The 20,497-nt window shown below is 44.0% G+C and overlaps 2 protein-coding genes across 2 annotated transcripts in view; both read right to left on the bottom strand.

The window, feature by feature from the left end:
• Window positions 1-8,643: 8,643 nt before the first annotated feature.
• LOC134466806 (uncharacterized) lies at window positions 8,644-14,960 on the bottom strand. The gene is made up of 3 exons (XM_063220697.1): window positions 14,902-14,960; window positions 10,963-11,089; window positions 8,644-9,383 (listed from the first exon to the last, which is right to left on the bottom strand). The coding sequence occupies exons 2-3, from the start codon at window positions 11,064-11,066 to the stop codon at window positions 8,930-8,932; spliced, it is 558 nt and encodes a 185-aa protein (XP_063076767.1). The 5' UTR covers window positions 11,067-11,089; window positions 14,902-14,960; the 3' UTR covers window positions 8,644-8,929.
• A 3,287-nt stretch (window positions 14,961-18,247) lies between these two features.
• Window positions 18,248-20,497, bottom strand: part of LOC134466807 (DELTA-sagatoxin-Srs1a-like) — a 6,581-nt gene continuing 4,331 nt past the window's right edge. The window contains exon 3 of the mRNA XM_063220698.1: window positions 18,248-18,805. Within this exon, the coding sequence (XP_063076768.1) occupies window positions 18,379-18,805 (427 nt within the window). The 3' untranslated portion in view covers window positions 18,248-18,378. The remainder of the gene's footprint in view (window positions 18,806-20,497) is intronic.

Here is a 20,497-nt window from a genome sequence, read left to right as displayed (position 1 = left end):
GTTCACCAACAGCCCCACCTGATCCACAGAGGCAGATATGGAGTCAGATAGGAGTGTGGTGAGGGCTGGAAGGAGCTCTGCTGGTTTATCCTGGACGACTTCCTCGAGCACATTGAATCCAAGAATTGGCCGTTCAAGAATAATGCTACTGATGAGGAAAGGCACCATTATGGATTGGCTAAGAGCCCAATCTCCGGCAAAGCTGACTGCGATGAGGACCCAGCCATCAAAAGGAAGGACTCCTCCATTCACAGCTTGTATTTCCAGCTCTTCGTCATCAAAGATCTCACTGAGGGGCCTCACCGGTGCATCCGGTATATACTTCTTCTTCCAGATTCGATCGATCATGCTCACTTGAGCTCCGGTGTCTAACAGTGCATCAACTGTCAAGCCATTCAGGTCACATCGTGCGAGGGCTTTGGCACCTATGAACTTGGCTAGGCGCCTGCTTGTTTGAGTGGGTAGGGAAAGGGGGGATTGGGTGTCATCATCATCGTGTACTTTAGGCCTTTTATTCAGCAAACTCTCTTTAGCATGACTCTCTGCGCTGAATACATTGCACTTAACACTGTGGGACTGAACATGAGACCCGGTCACTGGTTGTCCCGTTGCAGCGACCGGTTCCAGTTTTCCTGACGCTTCGGCTTCAGACAGCCTACTGCTCTGTGGCCGCCCTCACCACAATTAAAACAGTGAGTGCAACCTGGGAGGCTCTTTGCGAGGCAATTAGCACAGCCATATGACTTGGGTTTCTTTTGTTCTACTTGAGCTTTGCAGTGGTGGCAGGGCTCGGAGCTGTGAGTCTGCTGTGGCCGTTGCAGTAGCTCAACCTTAGTCATTAACTCTGCTACTCTTTCAGTTAACTGTTGGAGTGCATTAGCCTTTGGTTGTTTATCGGGAGCATCTTTCTTTGCACCACTGCCTTGTGCAGCTGCAACTTCGACCTCCACTAGCTCAGTGCTTTGCACGCTTACTTGTTTCTGTTTCACGTCTGGTCCCAGACGTCTCTGTCGCTCATTCTCCGTGCTTGTTATCTTCATCATTTGTTTCAGAATTGTCTCATCAGACACACTGCTGTCAGAAAGCAATGTTTTAAGTTCTCTGCGTATGTCATTATGTTTGGCCTTGATATATGGTGTGCAAGAAAATGTCTTGAACTGTGATCGTATTGTACTTCACTTCTGTGTCAGCATGTTTTGAAGCAAAGAGGATCTTTTGTTTCAGGCCAATGACACGATACAGGAACTGTTGGGGGGTTTCACTATCATTTTGTTTCGTGCACATCAACTCTTGGAAGAGCTCGGTGTTGCTTCGCCCACGTAAGTGGGACTGCAGGAAGCCTTTCAGCTCATCTATGGTCAAATCATCCTTGTGCATTAGCATGTCTTTGAAATGCCCTGGCGTGATCACTCTGAGAACTCCTCTCAGTATTTCAGTCTCACTGAACCGGTCTTTTACTCCATCATCAATTTGTCTGCATATGTTATTGTAGCTTAGGTCTGATTTCTGATCCCCGATCTGCCCACCTTGAACCTTGAACTCACGTCGCAGCATTGAGAGCTCTCGAAGGGGCACGACTCGGTCATGTTTGTCATGTGTGTTTTGTTCGGGTTTATGTTGTTCAGGTGCATGTTTGGTGTCAGGTGGTAGTGTAGAATGTAATGGTGTAGGGTGTATTGGTGTAGGTGTGTGGGTGGGTGGTGATGTGGGGTTGTTAATGTATTGTAGGAAACTAGCAAACATTTTCTGTAACTCGACTGTGTCTGTGTTTTGTGTGGTTGAGACAGGGTGTGCGAGTGGTGGAATGGTAGTTGGTAAGAGGACAGCCGGGCTGACCTCAGCTGTGTGGGTTATATTAGTGTTAGGGACACTGGGCACCATCTCATCAGTAACTGCATTCTCACTTAACTCTGGGGTTGACGTTACACTATGCACATCATCTGCAGTTGTCTTAGACTCAACATTACGTACCTGAATTACATTATTCACAGTATCATTCAACTCCAACAACACAGCCATACCTGAATCCTCAGATTGAATGAGAGTGTCACTGTTCATGAAAGCGAGAACGTACTCAAAACAGCTTTCTTCTTCACCAACCTGAAGCGTGGATGCATCGTGCCCCGTCACAGGACCAACACTCTGAGCCAGTTGGAAAAGTTCATCGGCCGTCAGAGTGAGCAGACTCTTCTTGATGTCCCACACCAAGCTTTTTCTCTCACCGTCCGCCATGACTGCTTTTCCGTCTTCCTCACTGTTGGTCGCTCCTCCAGGCAGCTCTTTCACCTGTGGCTCCAGGTCTGGTTACAGCTGCGTCGCACCGCCACTGCTTCACAGGCACTCGTTGTGGTGGATGCACAGCCTGTGCATCTGGGATGATGGATTGTTGAGGTAGGTTGTGTCGTCACACGCTGGAGAGTAGACGAGGCGCTGACATCTCAGGTGTAGGGCCCAATCTTCCTCCAGGTGCATGGGCTGAAGCGTCATCAGCTGCTGAAACGCTTCACACGGCTGGTTCTGGTTGTACTTGTCGCCTGCGCATCTGACGCCGATCCCCGGGCGGGCCACCAAAAATCTGTAACGGGTACCGTAGCAACGGCACCTTGGTTGACAGATAAGTTCCTGAGAAACAGGAGAGAGATGAGGACACGGCTGTTCAGTTTCAGGCACTTGCAGTAATTTTATTAAAGTTTCACTTTTAAATACACACTTGTATTAAGTTCTGTTTTTTTTATGTTCAACATATTCAGTATTCAATGTCCTTTGAGCATTCTCAATGAATTTCAGTGTCCATGTCATCACAAAATCAGAATATTCTTCAGTGCAAAGTCCATAACAAAATAACACCTCTTTTCCCAAAATACATGTTCACTTACTCTTCAGCATAGTGTTTTTAACCTATTTATCAAAAATGAATTACATAGACAATGGTATAGTAACCAGCTTAATGTTAAAGTCACTTTTAAACTTTTTATCAAAGTATTTCACTTCGTTTCAAATCACAACAGTACTGCATTTTACCCTCATAAACCTTAAGTGCTTAATGTAAACAAAACTCGTTTTTAAACAGTCACCTTTTTTCCTTCATGAACACTCATAGCAAAAACACAATGGTTGGGACCTTACAGGCGGCAAAATAAACGATACACATCGACATTGTAAGTTTCTAAAACATTACTGAGGCGTACGTTCACGTGGGGAAGGCGCGTGCATTAAACTGAATTGGTTTCCACTACCATGCATGTCGTGCGTGATCACTGCACTGTTAAACGGCTAGACTTTGCCTTCGTTGCAAACTTACTTAAAACAAAATCACAAGAAGTCTCTTTCGAAAACTACTTCACAAAAACAGTTCACAAACATCCCAACTACATTTCAGCAGGGCTAATCCCACATTTCAAAGCATATTTGCACATTTACGAACCTGAGAAACAGGAGAGAGATGAGGACACGGCTGTTCAGTTTCAGGCACTTGCAGTAATGAAGGGAAAACGCAATGCAAGTCACTAAAAACGGAAACCGCCCTCGCCCCCTGCTGGCATGGAGCAAACATTACAAGATACACATTTCAATATGGAAATAAACCACTGCATTAAGAAATGCAAACTCTTTGGGGTACCTTTTTCAAAACAAATTACAATAAGTTGTATTCAAAATAAAAGACAATTATCTTCTTGTTACTCTTTTTCATTAACACAAAATGTGACACTTTTGTGGTCGTCACACATAGAAGCTAAAAGCTGCCTCCCCACACTATGTTTTGACTCTAGGCATTACCAGCAAATTCTTCTCCGTTGACCTTAGTGACCTATTTGGTGCATAGAGCTGAAACATATCCAGCAGATAGGTGGGTCCCATTCCATTTAATGATTTGAACACGAGAAGCAGTGCCTTAAAATCAATTCTGTAGCTTACTGGGAGCCAATGCAGTGATCTCAAGATTGGAGTAATGTGGTCAAACTTCCTTGTTTAAGTAAGTACCCTTGCTGCTGCATTCTGGATTAATTGAAGCTGTTTGATGGTCTTTTTGGGGAGGCCTGTAAAAAGACTGTTGCAGTAGTCAAGCTTACTAAAAATGAAGGCATGTATTAGCTTCTCCAAATCATGCTTTAACATTATGGTTCTAAATTTAGAAACATTCTTTATGTGGTAAAATGCAGACTTAGTAATGGCTTTAATGTGACTGATGACGCTTAGGTCACTGTCAATAAGGACGCCAAGGTTTTTAACCGTATCCTTTGTTTTCAGCCCCTCAGTTTCCAGGACAGTAGCAATATTTTGTCTCTCCTCTTTTTTCCCAAATATAATAACTTCAGTTTTGTCCGTGTTTAGCTGGAGGAAATTGTGGGACATCCAATTGTTCATTTGGTCAACGCAATGATAGAGTGATTCAAGGGGGGTGTAGTCATTGGGGGACATGGATAAATAGAGTTGGGTATCATCCGCATAGCAATGGTAATGTATTGAGTTATTCATGATAACGTGTCCCAGTGGGAGCATATATTGAACAATAGTGGTCCCAAAATGGAACCCTGGGGGACCCCACAGTTCAGGGACATCTGAGATGAGATGTGGCTACCAATGGCGACAAAGAAACTTCTTTGTTGTAGGTATGATTTTAACCAGTTGATCACTATGCCAGTAAAGCCAACCCAGTGTTCGAGTCTATGTAATAGTATAGCGTGATCAACTGTGTCAAACGCTGCGCTTAAGTCTAAAAGCACCAGAACAGACATTTTGCCAGCATCAGAGTTCAGTCGTATGTCATTGATAACTTTAATCAGGGCGGTTTCAGTGCTGTGGTTGGCACGGAAACCTGATTGAAACTTGTCGAAGCAGCTATTGGACGTTAGGAAGGCAGTTAATTGATTAAAAACTATTTTTTCTATTATTTTACCCATGAATGGTAAATTAGATATGGGCCTATAGTTATTAAGTGCCAATGGATCCAGGTTGTTCTTTTTAAGTAATGGTTTTACAACAGCTTCTTTCAGACAGCCTGGGAATATGCCAGTTTGTAGTGAGGTGTTGATGATCTGAAGTAGGTCAGGTGATATCAGGTGTAAGACGGATTTGAAGAAGGCTGTTGGTAGAATATCTGAGTCGGATGTAGTCATCTGAAAGGGCCCCCTTTTCGATACACACAAGTTAATGGGGGCCCAATTTGCCCGTGTTGAACTTTGCATCATGGGCGTGTTGCGCTGTAAGGATCAGCAGAAATGGAGTGTTTGAGGTCAATCACTTGAAATGGAAAGGAAATCATGTATCTGTACTGTATATGGGGCAGCCCACTGACAGCTTTGGCCGGGCCCAGGACAAAGTCATCTGAAAGGGCCCCCTCTTCAATACACACATGGTAATGGGGACCCAATTCTTGGCTCAAGATTGAGCTTCGCCTGTGTTTAAATTTTGTATCATGGTTGTGTTGCGCTGCAACGATCAGCAGAAATGGAGTGTTTGAGGTCAATCACTTGAAATGGAAAGAAATCATGTATCTGTACAACTGTATATGGGGCAGCCCACTGACAGCTTTGGCTGGGCCCAGGACAAAGCCCTCTGAAAGGGCCCCCTCTTCAATAAATACAAGGACATGGGGCCCAAACTAACAACTGATTTTAGGTTTTTGGTGTAGACCATGTAAGAAAAAAAATCTTCTCTTGTCAAATTTTCAGCATTTTGTTTTAATTTGTTTCTTTTTTCAACGTGGACTGTAATTTATAATGACCAACTGAATGTAGCATACATAATCCTCAAAAGAAAAGCTTTAGCAAAGCACATAGAACCCATTGACTCAGAGACATTGTGGAATGGCGAAGTTCCAGCCCTGGAATTATCATACAGTAGGCCTACATTCCTGTTGTACAAATGGAAATGATGGAGATTTCAGTGTATGTCAAACCAAATGGCATCTTCATGTTTCACATAACATACACCAATATTGGAAATAGCCAAACTGACACTCAGCACACCATCAATTCCTCTTGATATGTGTTCAACCGCAATACTGAATACTGTATTTTTTCTAGTAGTACTGGGCAAAGCAAACTACACTACTAGTCTTCTTTTTCTTCATTGTGGAGTGTTCATATGAAGATGGTGTTGTGCATGCAATGGTCACTCTTTGTCACTAGGGGGAGGCAGTGGTGCACTCTTTGCAGAGTCTATCCCTACACTCTCAGAAATAAAGGTACAGAACTCGTCGCTCTGGCAGTACCCTCAAGGGGAGTACCATTGCGTCGCCTGGGTGGTACCTCAAAAAAAGAGGTGACAGATCCACATTGGTTGACATTGCAAGAAACTGAACGCACCTCTTTTTTGGGGTACCAATCAAGCGACGCAATGGTACTCCCCTTGAGGGTACTGCCACAGCGATGAGTTCTGTACCTTTCTTACACTTACACTTGTGTCAGTGCACTGACGGTTAGTGCATAGTGTTCACAGTGCAATGAGGTCTTCAGTGCATAGTGTCGTGGAAAAGTTTGAGCACTGTGCACTCGGTGGAAGTGAGAGCTGAGCATAGCCTTGGTCATCAGTTGGCTACTGTTTACATTGCACAGCGCCTCATGCTTGTATTTACATTTCCTTCACCCCAAAGGGCAACTATCACCCACCCATACAATAGTTGGCTTGACATGAAAAGGTTGGTGTCTCAGCAACATTACTTACAGAATTAGGAGACTGTTGACCAAACTCTTCCAGTGAACTATATGCCACATTTCCTCCGTGTCATTGTCAACATGGCCGCCGTTTAGTGCGTGCAGTGTCCATCGTTCAAGCACTGCGTTTTACGACATTGTTAGGAGCTCATCCGGGCGCTGTCAGTGCACTGACTCAACCGAAATGTTCAGCTTGAGCACCCAATGCACTGAAACATACTGCCCTATGTGCTCAAGTGCGTGGATTGAGACACAGGGGAAGACTGCTAATCTTTAGTTTCTACCCTAAAAGTAAGTTTAGTTTAGTTTTGACATTTCAATGCATCTGTGAGATCCATGTCTGATAGGCTATGTGTTTCTCTGTCTAAGCTTGTCTGGTTTGTGTTTGATATGCAAAAATAAAACAAGCATCTGCTCATATATATCTCTGCAGAAAGTATTTAAAACTACATAATGACATGATATTGTGGAATGTGCTGCACACTAATCATGACAAGGTGAAAGTTCAAGAGACTCCTTGTGCACAAGCCCTCAGCAATGCAGGTGCAGGTGTGAGGCAGGAGAAGGTGAATCATCAATGAACAAAATTCAAAAGACACAGTGTCTTTTGAAATTTTTGAATTTTGTTCATGACAAGGTGAACTTTATTAACCACACATGTGTATCATCTGTTTGGAACACGGCCCTTTATTATTTGTAGTTCATACAAACAGAATTTCAGCATATAGGCAAAAAATATAAATATGTATCCATAGCAGTCTGTCTGCATTTTATCACATAAAAAACGTCTCTACATTTAGGGGGCTGATGTATAAACATGATCTGGAGAAGCAAATACATGCCTTCATTTCTAGTAAAGTTGATTACTGTAACAGTCTTTTTACTGGCCTCCCCAATAAGACCATTAAACAGCTTCAACTTGTACAAAACGCAGCTGCAAGGGTTCTTACAAAGACAAGGAAGTTCAACCACATTACTCCAATTTTAAGATCGCTGCATTGGCTCCCAGTAAGCTACAGAATTGATTTTAAGGCTATGCTACTTGTGTTTAAATCACTAAATGGAATGGGACCCACATATCTACTGGATATGTTTCAGCTGTATGCACCAACTAGGTCACTAAGGTCAACGGAGAAGAATTTGCTGGTGATTCCAAAAGTCAAAACAAAGTGTGGAGAGGCAGCCTTTAGCTTCTATGCTTCAAAGCTTTGGAACCAGCTTCCAGATGACATAAAAAATGCACCCACTATTGATAGCTTTAAATCTAGACTCAAGACAAAGCTGTTCTCAGATGCTTTCCCCTAGCTTAAATTACTTATCATTCTTTTTTTAATTTATTATTATTATTTTTATTTTTATGTTTATTTAATTTGTTTTATTTTATTTTATTATTATTTTTACCTTATGTTTTATCTTAATGTTTTAAATGTTTTTTTTGACTCTAATTCATTTCCTTCTTTCTTCCCTGTTTCCTTTCATTTACATTTGTTAACTTTGTGAAGCACATTGAGTTGCACCTGTGTATGAAATGTGCTATATAAATAAACTTGCCTTGCCTTGCCTTGCTAAAACTGTCACAAGTCTGATGTTTTCACTGTCTAGTCATCATAGTAGCTGAGACGTGACTTGGAGATACTAGCAGTTCATCCAACTTTTCTGAAGGCACTGCGCTCTTTTCCATCCCTCTCTCTCTTTCTCTCCTTTACCTCTCTCACTCTCTGTCCATCTTTCCTTTTCTCTCTGTCTCTGTCCCTCTCCACCCTTCTCACCTCCACCCACCTTCCCCCACCCTCTACCACTCACTCGTCTTTCCAACCACACCAATCAAACTCCCCAAAGCCCTGCACCATCCATCCATCCATCCATCCATCCATCCATCCATCCATCCATCCATCCATCCATCCATCCATCCATCCATCCATCCATCCATCCATCCATCCATCCATCCCCACAAATCATGGCAAATTCTCACAGTTAGTTTGGAACACAGTAATTTATTATTTGTAGTTCTTCTTACAGACCACATTTTAGTATACAGCCACAAAAATTCAAATATTTGTCCATAGCAGCCTACGTCCACTTTATTCACCTCTGCCCTGCACCAACGCACCATCCATCCTCCATCCATCACCACCCCGCCTGGTGGTGGGCCTGGTGCATGTCAGGCAAGGCCATATCGCCTCCTAGTGGTGTGATTGGTGCATGGCCGGCATGTCGGCCATATCGCCTCCTAGTGGTGTGACTGGTGTATGGCGGGCATGGAATATCGCCTCCTAGTGGTGAGACTGGTGCATGCCGGGCGTGAAGAGCTTGTCCCAGAGCTCCACCTTCATGATGGCCCTGCCCATGGGGCACATGGTGGCCTTGATGTCTAGCCGCGCTCCCTCGAAGGTCAGGCCCGAGCCGTCGGCCTCCATGCGCACAAAGCCCTTGGGCTCTTTGTCGTAGTACATCTCCTTGTACAGCTTCTCGTCACACTCCTTGCCCTTGGGGTAAACGCCCAAGGCGTACCAGTTCTTGTAGACGTTGTAGTCCCAGGGCACCGAGAACATGATGGCCAGGGTTTCGGCGGCGCCCTTCTGGGTGCGCTCGAAGAGGTCGTAGGTCATGACCCCCACGCTGCCCGTGGCCTTAGCGCTGGTTTTGCTGAAGCTGCACACCTCGGTCTTCAGGGGCCTCACCGTAGGCTGCGGCGGGTTGAAGGTCTCGCCGCTCTCCAGCCACACGCTGAATGGGAAATGGAGGAACAGGGATATAACGGTAAGATAAAATAAAGGTAAGATGCGAAAAAACTTTATTGGGCCGGATTACTGTAATGTACAGTCTAGATATGGTTGCAAGCAGCCTGCCCGTGCCCCCCCCGATTGGCCACTAGTTACAACAAAATTTGTAGAATTGTGACAAATACCAAATTGGAAAATGATTTCTGTAATGTTGTTGGATGGACATCAGTGATGGGCAAAATTACGTAATTCATTAGTTACAATTCAGGGCAACATATTCCAAATGACCTTGCTTTACCTGTCCATTTCATAATCAGCCAATCACCTGGCTGACTTGGACAGGTAAACCAAGTAATTTGGAACATGTGGCACTGGATTGTTTGGTGTGGCCTACATAAAGGTTTTATTTTGTTTGGTGTGGCCTACATAAAGGTTTCATATAAGCATCCTAAGAATTGCATTATACAACTCGGATGTCAATGTGCCATATGGTTTTTGGAATGTCAAGTTGACATTGTTTAGGTGTCGTGTCATTCCAAAGATATTCTGACAACAGTCATAAACACATCAATATGTCATTAAGGTTCCTCAAGTTGAGTTACAGTATCTTGCTGTAAAAACTTAAAGGTGCACTGTGTAATATTTTTACTAATTTCTTTCCAGGATTCATGCTGCCCATTCACAAATGTTACCCTTTGCACTAATACTGTATTTGCCACCATCATCAAATTCTGAATATTCATTATGACTGGGAAAGTTACAGATTTCTTTTAACTGTCACTATTAGTGAATATTAGTGTAGTAATGAGTGGCATAGTTGCAATTCCTACTGTGGCCATCATCCTATACAGTACACCGGTAACACTTTATAGTAATGTCTGCTTATGAAGCATTAATAACACTTAGTAAATAATGAACAAATGATGAATGACTTCTAAATGTTTGTTAATGTTATGTTAATATTTCATATTCATCAAATATTTGCAAATTGTAAACGACTAATAATACTCTGTTATATTTGTGAAATCGTGAACATATTATTTGTAGATATTGTATAAAGTATGAACAAAATGTGGCAAATAATAAAAACAGTTGTTAAAGTTTTGTTCATCATTACTTAATTGATAACTAAGTCTTAATAAGCAGACATTAATATAAAGTGCTACCAGTACACCTTTACATAAGGCAGCAGGTCAACATTTTAAAACTTTTCTTACGTTTACGTAACTGGCTGCAATGTTTTACAGTGTATACAGCACAGTACACACTGTACATGAACTCATACACATGACGAATTAATGCATAGCCACGTACAGAAGAGGATATGAACATGTGTTGAGAGACAGTGTCACATGTAGTGTTCTATCCAGAGGTTGAGCGGTCACACACGCACACACACACACACCAGTTGGGTTGGGGTCTCTCTCTCTCTCTCTCTCTCTCTCTCTGTCTCTCTCTTTCTCTCTCTCTCTCTCTCTCTCTCTCTCTCTCTCTCTCTCTCTCTCTCTCTCTCTCTCTGTCTCTGTCTCTGTGTGTGTGTGTGTGTGTGTGTGTGTGTGTGTGTGTGTGTTTTGTGGCCTTACCATGGGTTGAGTAGGCAGTAGTTGTTGGTGAGGTTGGTGAGCTCAATGGTGACATTCCTGCGGGAGGTCAGGTTGGCTGCAGCGGCCTCGGCTGTCTCAGGCATGGCTTACAACGTTCTAGAAGGCTCTAGATAGATAGGTAGATAGATAGATAGATAGATAGATAGATAGATGGATGGATGGATGGATGGATGGATGGATGGATGGATGGATGGATGGATGGATGGATGGATGGATGGATGGATGGATGGATAGATAGATAGATAGATAGATAGATAGATAGATAGATAGATAGATAGATAGATAGATAGATAGATAGATAGATAGATAGATAGATAGATAGATAGATAGATAGATAGATAGATAGATAGATAGATAGATGGATAGATAGACAGATTTATTGATTCATTTAGTCATTTAGTCATTGACTTATTAGTCATTTAGTCATTGACTTATTTAGTCATTCATTAGTAAAATTGACTTATTTGGCTGCACATTGGCCAATGGAACAGTGTAACAAAGCATGAGTAATAATGCACTTTCACACTGTATCATACCAAGGTGTCTAGAAAAAGAATGATGAGATATAGAATGCAACCATTTTACTTGTGTTTAGTTTGCTCCATCCATTTTTGAATCACATGTAAAACATGTTTAAAGGATTTCAGCATTTCTGTTGCAGATCACGGCAAAAAAAAGGAAGAGAAAAAGAAGGGGAAAAATAGAATACAAAGGAACAAAAAGAGGACATTCATACAAAGAAGCCCTAGCCAATGGGGGAAGAGAGAGAGAGTGCGTTGAAGTGAAACTAAAAAAGAGAGAGTGAGTTAAGGTGAAGGAAGACAACCTGAGAGAAGACAGCTGATGGATGAGGCATGACGGAGTGATCATAACGCATAGACGGAGAAGAGCAGAGTCTGCCACTGCCTATGTACTGTACGCAGTATCTGCCATTAGCGCACACTACATTAGGGCTGGACTGGCCATCTGGCATAGTGGGCGTTTCCCGGGAGGCCCTGCACCCTCGTGGGCCCCTATTTTCAGACATGTTTTTTTTTTTGTAATTTCTGAAAATAGGAGCCTACGAGGTTGAGGGCCCCACCAGTGAGTCAGTTCTGGCCCACTAATTATGAGAGGCCCCTTTAAGCCAAAAGTGCCCGGGCCCAATTTCTCCCCCAGGTCAGCCCTGTATCTGCCATTAGCGCACACTACATTAGGGCTGGACTGGCCATATGGCATAGCGGGCGTTTCCCGGTGGGCCCTGCACCCTCGTGGGCCCCTATTTTCAGAAATGGAAAAAAAAAACGTTTCTGAAAATAGGGGCTTACGAGGGAGAGAGCCCCACCGGTGAGTCAGTTCTGGGCCCCTAATTATGAGAGGCCCCTTTAAAGGGACACTGTGCAGGAAATGGCCAAAAAGGGTACTACAACTATGCTGATCATTGAAACTGGGTTGGCTATTGCCAAATTTGATCTTGACATGAAAGTTTACTAAGTAATAAACTAATATTTTCTAGTATGGTCCAAGTAGAGTCGTTTTTGCAGCTGGCTATTTTTGGAAGTTCAAAATGGCGGACCATGGAGAAGATCCCCCTTTTCATGTATGAAAAGTGCAATTTTTCCAGTCATAATGAATACTTAGAATTTCATGGTGGTGATAAGTATTCATGAAAAAGGTAACATTATTGAATGGGTAGCATGAATTCTGGAAATAAACGGCTAAAAATCTCACACAATGTCCCTTTAAGCCAAAAGTGCCCGGGCCCTGTTTCTCCCCCAGTCCAGCCCTGTGTCTGCCGTTAGCGTACACTACATTAGGCAGCTCTATAGGTAGGAGGACGCCACTGCTATGAGCGAGCTACGCTACACTATATGCAAAACACAACGTGAGACATTTGACTTAAGCGAGGCAGTTCACCCCAGGCTAAGCCGTAAGGAACACATAGCCTATTATATGCAGATAGACATGCATGCGGTGGTATGCATTAATTCACTCAGGCTCATCCAGAGTTTGTGGTAAACCTAAATGAATGTGTGTGTGTGTGGGGGGGGGTGTGTGTGTGCGCGCGTGCGTGTGTGTGTGTGTGTGTGTGTGTGTGTGTGTGTGTGTGTTTGCTGTGTGTGTGTGCTGCGTGCATGTGTGTGTGTCTGTGTGTGCTCTTGTGTGCATGTGTACTGTATGTCATGGACTCCCTGGAATTTATGGTGTAAATAACATGGAAATGGAATGCCATTTGTTCTAGAATATTAATATTGGAATGTTAATATAATGTTTTGTGGGTAGCACAGTACCATGCAGATGCCTCATGTTAGAAGACATATCGCATACACTTCAGCTGTGAAGTCAATGCATAAGCATAAGCAAAGCAGCTATGGGGCCATTGTTGTTAATATCACTGATAAAGCAAGCAGCAAGTAAATCTTAAAGTGGTAGTTCGCTATTTTAGACATTTTTGTGTGACTTCTGGGGTGAAGTAGAGATGTTCTCATCACAATTTTGACATTTGGTGCTGAACGGAGCATTTGGGTATTCAAGACTGCAGCCCCCCCACCTTTACATTGACTCCAATGAAGCACTCAAGCAATCGATCATAAAATGGCATTAAACTTTCGTTTGCAGAGACATGAATCTCACCGAGTGGTCAAAGGTGGGCAGCGATACGTTGGCTCGAAAATCACAGCGAATTACGCTTCCAGAGAAGATATATTCATTATTGTCCGTCCTCATTGATTGTATTGGTTTGACTAGTATTACTCCGCGCGACCGGAAATGGGGGTGCGTTTGTTTACGTTACTATCTATGGTTTGTATGCAAGCTGTAGTTTTTGTAGCCAGTCCCGCTCAAAGATAGCCGTTCTACCTCGCTCCTTGATGTCTACATAAACAACACACTATCGCTACCTACTGGCTGGATGTCTACTGCTATTCAACGGCGTCTGGGGAAAAATAGGTCCGCCAAATGCTAAACAACAGTTAGAATGCATATTTCGCTGCAATTTTCGGGTCAATTTATCGCTGTCTACCACTGACCACACGGTGAGTTCCATGTCTTCTCAAACAAAAGTTTAATGCCATTTTATAATCGATTGCTTGAGTGCTCTATTGAAGTCAATGTAAAGGTGGGGGGGCTGCAGTCTTGGATACCCAAATGCTCCGTTCAGCACCAAATGTCAAAATTGTGATGAGAACATCTCTACTTCACCCCAGAAGTCACACAAACAGGGCTTAATGTCTAAAATAGCAAACTACCACTTTAAGTCAATGTCGTCTTTAAGTGAAACACACCTGATTGAAGCAGCAATGCAGATATATTTTATGATCTACCATTCAACTACCATAGTACAGTAGTGCATTCGTGTCATCTACTGTGCATCATGACAGCAAAATTAAATGTAAGTTATTCATTAGGCAATGATAGTGCTAAAATACGGTACAGTATAGCATAATAACAGCCAAAAGAAAAGACAAAACAGAAAACTGAAATATTGAAAGCCCATATCATATCAAAGTTTATCTTGAAGAGCCATTTGACAGACACAACACTTACAGACTTTTGTTTGAGTTGTATGGTCTGAAATGTACAATTCAAATAAAGACGGTATCTAGGGGATTAGTTATAATCACTGGTAATCTACATAAACATCGATACACCCAAGTTGCTTTGAACCCTATAATCTCTCGGTGTACCATCACATATAGTTTAGAACTACTGTTCTAGTATAGGCTACTATGTAGACTACGCAGCAACATTCTGAGTTCTCTGTATGATGTCACAGACACTCGGCAGGATTTTTAGCACTAGGTTCTATGCAAACAGTAGAACATTGAAGTGACATTCTAGAACAAATGGGACAAAACTGTACCAAAGATTATTTTAATTCCTAATAGACTGTCTCTGGCTGTACTCCTCCAATAAAGGGGTTTTAAACAAGAGAGTTACCTGTAGATGATGAGAGAGCAGTGGTAGTGTCCTGTGCTGTGCTGTGAGGAATGTCTGTGTCACTAAATGCAGTGCACTACAGCACAGGAGGAGTAAACCGCCCTAAAAACACACACACACACACACACACACACACACACACACACACACACACACACACACACACACACACACATGCCACACACGCATGCATGCACTCATGCACGCACATACGCACGCACGCACGCACGCACGCACGCACGCACGCACGCATGCACACAGACAGAGATTGGGCAAGGGAAGACACCACCCTAAGACACATGCACACACACACACACACACACACACACACACACACACACACACACACACACACACACACACACACACACACACGTATTCGCACGCACACACACGCATGTATTCGCACGCATGTATACGCGCGTATGAAAGCATGCAGGCACACACACCTCCACCTGAAAACACGGCCACCGCCCTTTAAGCACACACGTCACTCCACCCACTTGTGAGAACTTGTACTACTAGGAACAGTAGGTGGAATTCAACAATGGAAGACAGACAAGCAGGCAGACACACACACACACACACACACACACACACACACACACACACACACATACAGGGCCGCTGACAGCTTTTAACAGGCCCGGGACAAAGTCATCTGAAGGGGCCCCCCAAACCAATACTTAGATATCTCCCTAGGCCCGGTACAGCAGACCACTTTTTCCACGCACACAACCCCCCCCCCCCCCCCCCCCCCCCCACACACACACACACAAACACATACACATACACATACACATACACATACACACAGGCACACATGCACACACACACACACACACACACACACACACACACACACACACACACACACACACACACACACACACACACACACACACACACACACACACACACACACACACTTAGAGCAACAATTGAAGACATGCCTGTGACTCTCTGCGACTTGGGCAACCGGTATGAGGAATGGATGGCTCTCTTCTCCTACAGGAGATGATTCATACCTCTGCAAGTTTTTTTCCATGCCTTTGTCATGCCACCACAACTACAACTACAACCACAACCACACCCCACCTGCCTCGCCTCGCCTTAACAGTGCATCAATGCAAACAAAGCAAATTCCTCCCTGTGAAAGAAACTGAAGACTTCTAAGGCACTCTCATGGTGTAGTACCAACATTTAAAAAACCTCGGTAACGCATATTATAATTACGGATGCATAAAGAGCATTATAATGTCTTAGTAAATAATTAACCAATAATGAACAAAACATTCATTAACAAATGTATTTGTCATTTAGTAAGTTTTATTAATGCTTTATAAAATATCTACAAATGATGTGTTCAAGATTTAACATCTTTAAAAAAATAAAAAAATAATAAAATATCAGTTTTTATAATGCTTTCCATGCATCCAAGTGTTCCCAAAGTTATGGCTACATGATTATGGTTTTGGTGACCATGGGTACATGAGGTGTTTCAGCATCAGGGAGCCAATCCCAAACCCCTCCCTGTGTATTCACAACTCTCACTTTTACATGCTAATACACGTTGCAGCCACTAATATAATAGGCCTACAGTATGTAGGCTACTGTATGTAGCTATATATAATCAATGTCCCTATATTTGTCCCAACCTTGGAATCAATATTAGGCTGATTTAAATATTTAAATATTAGGTTATACATTGTGAACAAATAAAAGGAGATAAAAAAACAACAAAAGAAAAAGAAAAAATGTAGCATCCTTTTGTTGCATTTGATTGTTGCATACCACTCACAACATAATGAGAACTGTATGATGGATACTGATTACTGAGTGACCATGGGAATTGCTCATATTTATAATGTCAATCATGGACTGTCACTTTAATGGCCTGTAAAAAAGAAGAAAAAAAGCCTGAAGTGCAACAAAGTTTCTTTATTATCATTATTCAGGACAGCACGGTATGTGTTTATTTCAATGTCACTGTAAAAAAAGACTAGGATACTGTGCACTCTGCACTTGGCAAACTCCCCTTAAAGGCATCTGTCAATCGTTGCTTTTCCCTGTTCCAGTCATCAGGGCCGTTGACAGCTTTTACTGGGCCCAGGACAAAGCCATCTGAAAGGGCCGCCTACCCAATACATACAATGTAATGGGGACCCAATTCTGGGCCCCCTATCTCCCAGGGCCCGGGACAGCATTCCCCTTTGTCCCACCTTCACCCCTCACTCTCTTGAATGGGGCCTTAACGTGTAATAGCCTATGCAAGGTTACAAAATAACACTACAGAAACAGTGCAATAAAGGTTCTCTATTGTAATAGAGTAGGAAGGAAAGAAGTAGGACTGATCTGAGATGAAACACTAAAATAGCACCCACTCTCCTTCCATGCCAAATGGTGACGTGTTTAAACAATGACTTTTGAGGGGCCCCATGTTTATATTTTGCCTAGGGCCCAAAATGGCTAGATCCGCCCCTGGATACTACCTGTACGCATGCAACCTCTAAAACAGGGGTGTCAAACTCAGGCCCGGGGGCCAAATCTGGCCCGCAGAGTCACTTTATTTGGCCCGCGAGATCATTTCAAATGTGCATTACAATTGGCCCTCATACATCATTAATGTACAGTGTACCAAGACTTGAACATGAAATTTGGTGTTTCTCAGAAGTATGATTGGGCCCAGGCCACTGACACAGCTCACACTCCTATGCAATGCAATATGTGCCAGTGTGTGTGAAATTAAACTATGAGTAAGTGCGTGCCTGCAGGATTTTAGTCCATTTATTATAAATAAATCTTGAGTTCGGCCCTCGACTTCGTTCCATATTTTGATTTTGGCCCTCGGTCAATTTGAGTTTGACACCCCTGCTCTAAAGCAACTCCCCTTCCAGACATCTGTCATCTGTTGCTTTTCCAGTTCCATTCATCCCTCTCTTGCACAATCTCTTCACCTCTCATCTAATCCTACTTCATCCCCCCTTCACCTCTCATCTAATCCTACTTCATCCCCTCTTCACGTCCAGATTCCTTCGTCTTCCACACCTTTCCGTCGCCGCACCAACCACAATAACCATAGCAACAACCAGACATAAACGAATAAACGTTAGCTGTGAAGTCAATGGTAGAGAAAGCACACTTGTTTAACCTTATATATAATTATATAAAAGCACACTTCTTATAACCTTACTGTCACCAAAATTGTAATGGATATGTCTGAATCTGTTACCAAATACTCTCGGTACTGTCTTAGCAATGTTGCTATTGAGTATTTTCAGCAAATAGTGAATAGGCCCGCCGGCCTCTGCAGTAAGAGGCTACAGACAGAAGTTCAAGTTTCGGGATAGATGTTTATTAGCCATTGTATTAACCATTTTATTACAGTTCAGTACAGTTGATGTGCTTTTTAATTACAGTACAGTTATTTTTTTTACAGTTATCACTCTCTTTAAGGGGTGAGGCGGCCATCTTGTCTCAGGCCATCTTGTCGTAGACCTCCACCTTGAGGATGGCCTTGCCGTTGTCGGACATGGTCGCCATGACGTCGAGGGCCCGGCCGTGGTAGGTGACGCCCTGGCCTTTGGCCTCGTGCCGCTGGAAGTTGGTGAAGTCCTTCTCGTAGTACATGTGCTTGTAGAGGGCCTCGTCGGTGGCGCGCGTGTGCTCGAACAGGCCCACGCCCAGCCAGTTCTTGTAGAAGCGCGTGTCGAACGGCACCGAGAACATGACGGCCACCAGCTCGTTGCAGTGGCGGCTGTGCATGTGGAAGAGCTCGTAGGTGAGCACGCCCACCGCGCCCGTGGCCGTGTTGTCGTCCTTGGTGAAGCTGCACACCTCCGTCTTGGTGGTGCGCACCGTGGGCTGCGGAGGGTTGAAGCTGAAGCCGCTCTCCATGAAGACCCTGAGAGAGAGGAGAGAAGAAGAAAACATCATTATAAACCACTCTCCATGAAGACCCTGAGAGAGGAGAGAGGAAGATGACATAATTATAAACCACTCCATGGAGACCCTTAGAGAGAAGAGAAGAAGACATAGTTATAAGCCACTCTCCATGAAGACCCTTAGAGACAAGAGAGGGGGGGGGACATAGTTATAAACTACTCTCCATGAAGACCCTTAGAGAGAGAGGGGGGGGGCATAGTTATGAGCTACTCTACATGAAGACCCTCAGAGAGAAGAGAGGGGGAGGATGAGGAAGAGGACATAGTTATGAACCACTCTCCATCAAGACCCTTAGAGAGAAGAGAGGGGGGAGAGGAAGAGGACACAGTTATAAGCTACTCTCCATATAGACCCTTAGAGAGAAGAGATTGAAGAGAAAGGGAAAGAGGATGAGGGCATAGTTATGAGCTACTCTACATGAAGACCCTTAAAGAGAAGAGAGGAGGAAGACACAGTTATAAACCACTCTCCATCTACTGAGAGAAGAGAAGCAGGGGGGGGGGGAGAAGAATACATAGTTATGAACCACTTTCCATCTACTGTACACCCTTAGAGAGAAGAGAAGCAGGGGGGGGGGGGGGGGGAGAAGAATACATAGTTATAAACCACGCTACATGATGTAGACCCTAAGAGAAAACTAGATAGTAGTTATAAGTCTCTTGTTCTTGGTGACACCACTCTACATGAAGACCCTCAGAGAGAAGAGAGGGGGAGGATGAGGAAGAGGACATAGTTATGAACCACTCTCCATGATGTAGACCCTTAGAGAAAAGAGTGGAAGAAAAGAGGGTGGGGTGTACAGGAATAATACATGGTTATAAGCCTCTCTCCATCAAGACCCTTAGAGAGAAGAGAAGAGAGGGGAAAAGGAAGAATATATGAAGAGTTCAGATGCAAAACCCCCTAACTCCATTTCTGAAGACCTGCATGTAGGCCCAGTGGCGGAACAATTGCACACAGGGCCCCAGGGCAAGACATTTATAGGGCCCCCATACGGCCTGCCAAGGTTACAGTAGGGCCCCCACCACCAATACAAGAGTGCCCTGGGCCCTGGGGCAAATGCCCTGCTCGCCCTCCCTGTAGCTCCGCCCCTGTGTAGGCCTATGATTTCTAGGCCTGGTCTCCATGCAGACCATTAGAGAAAAGAAGGGAGAGAGGGGGAAGACAGGGAGAGAAGAGAGGGGGAGAGCAAGAGAAGGAAGGGGGAGAGGAGAGGGAGAAAAGGGGATAGAGAGAGGAGAGGGAGAGAGGGGGTAGATGGGGAAAGAGGAGAGGGAGAGAGGGGGAGAGGAGGGGTAAAAGGTGGGAGAGGAGAGAGAGGGGTAGATGGGGGAGAGGAGAGGGAGAGTGGGGGGTAGATAGGGAGAGAGGAGGGGAAGAAAAGGAGAGGGAGAGAGGGGGTAGAGGGGGAGAGAGGAGGGGAAGAAAAGGAGAGGGAGAGTGGGGAGGGAGAGAGGAGAGGGATAGAGGGGGGGAGAGAGGAGAGGGAGAGAGAAGAGAAGGAAGGGGGTAGAGGGGGAGAGAGGAGAGGGATAGAGGGGGGAATAGAGGGGGGAGAGAGGAGAGGGAGAGAGGAGAGGGATAGAGGGGGGAGAGAGGAGAGGGAGAGAGAAGAGAAGGAAGGGGGTAGATATGGAAGAGAGGAAGATGG

Source organism: Engraulis encrasicolus, chromosome 17 (genome assembly GCF_034702125.1).
Source record: "Engraulis encrasicolus isolate BLACKSEA-1 chromosome 17, IST_EnEncr_1.0, whole genome shotgun sequence".
Classification (NCBI taxonomy): Eukaryota; Metazoa; Chordata; class Actinopteri; order Clupeiformes; family Engraulidae; genus Engraulis; species Engraulis encrasicolus.
Note: the sequence above shows the minus strand (reverse complement) of the source record. Positions and strands in the feature narration are given on the sequence as shown.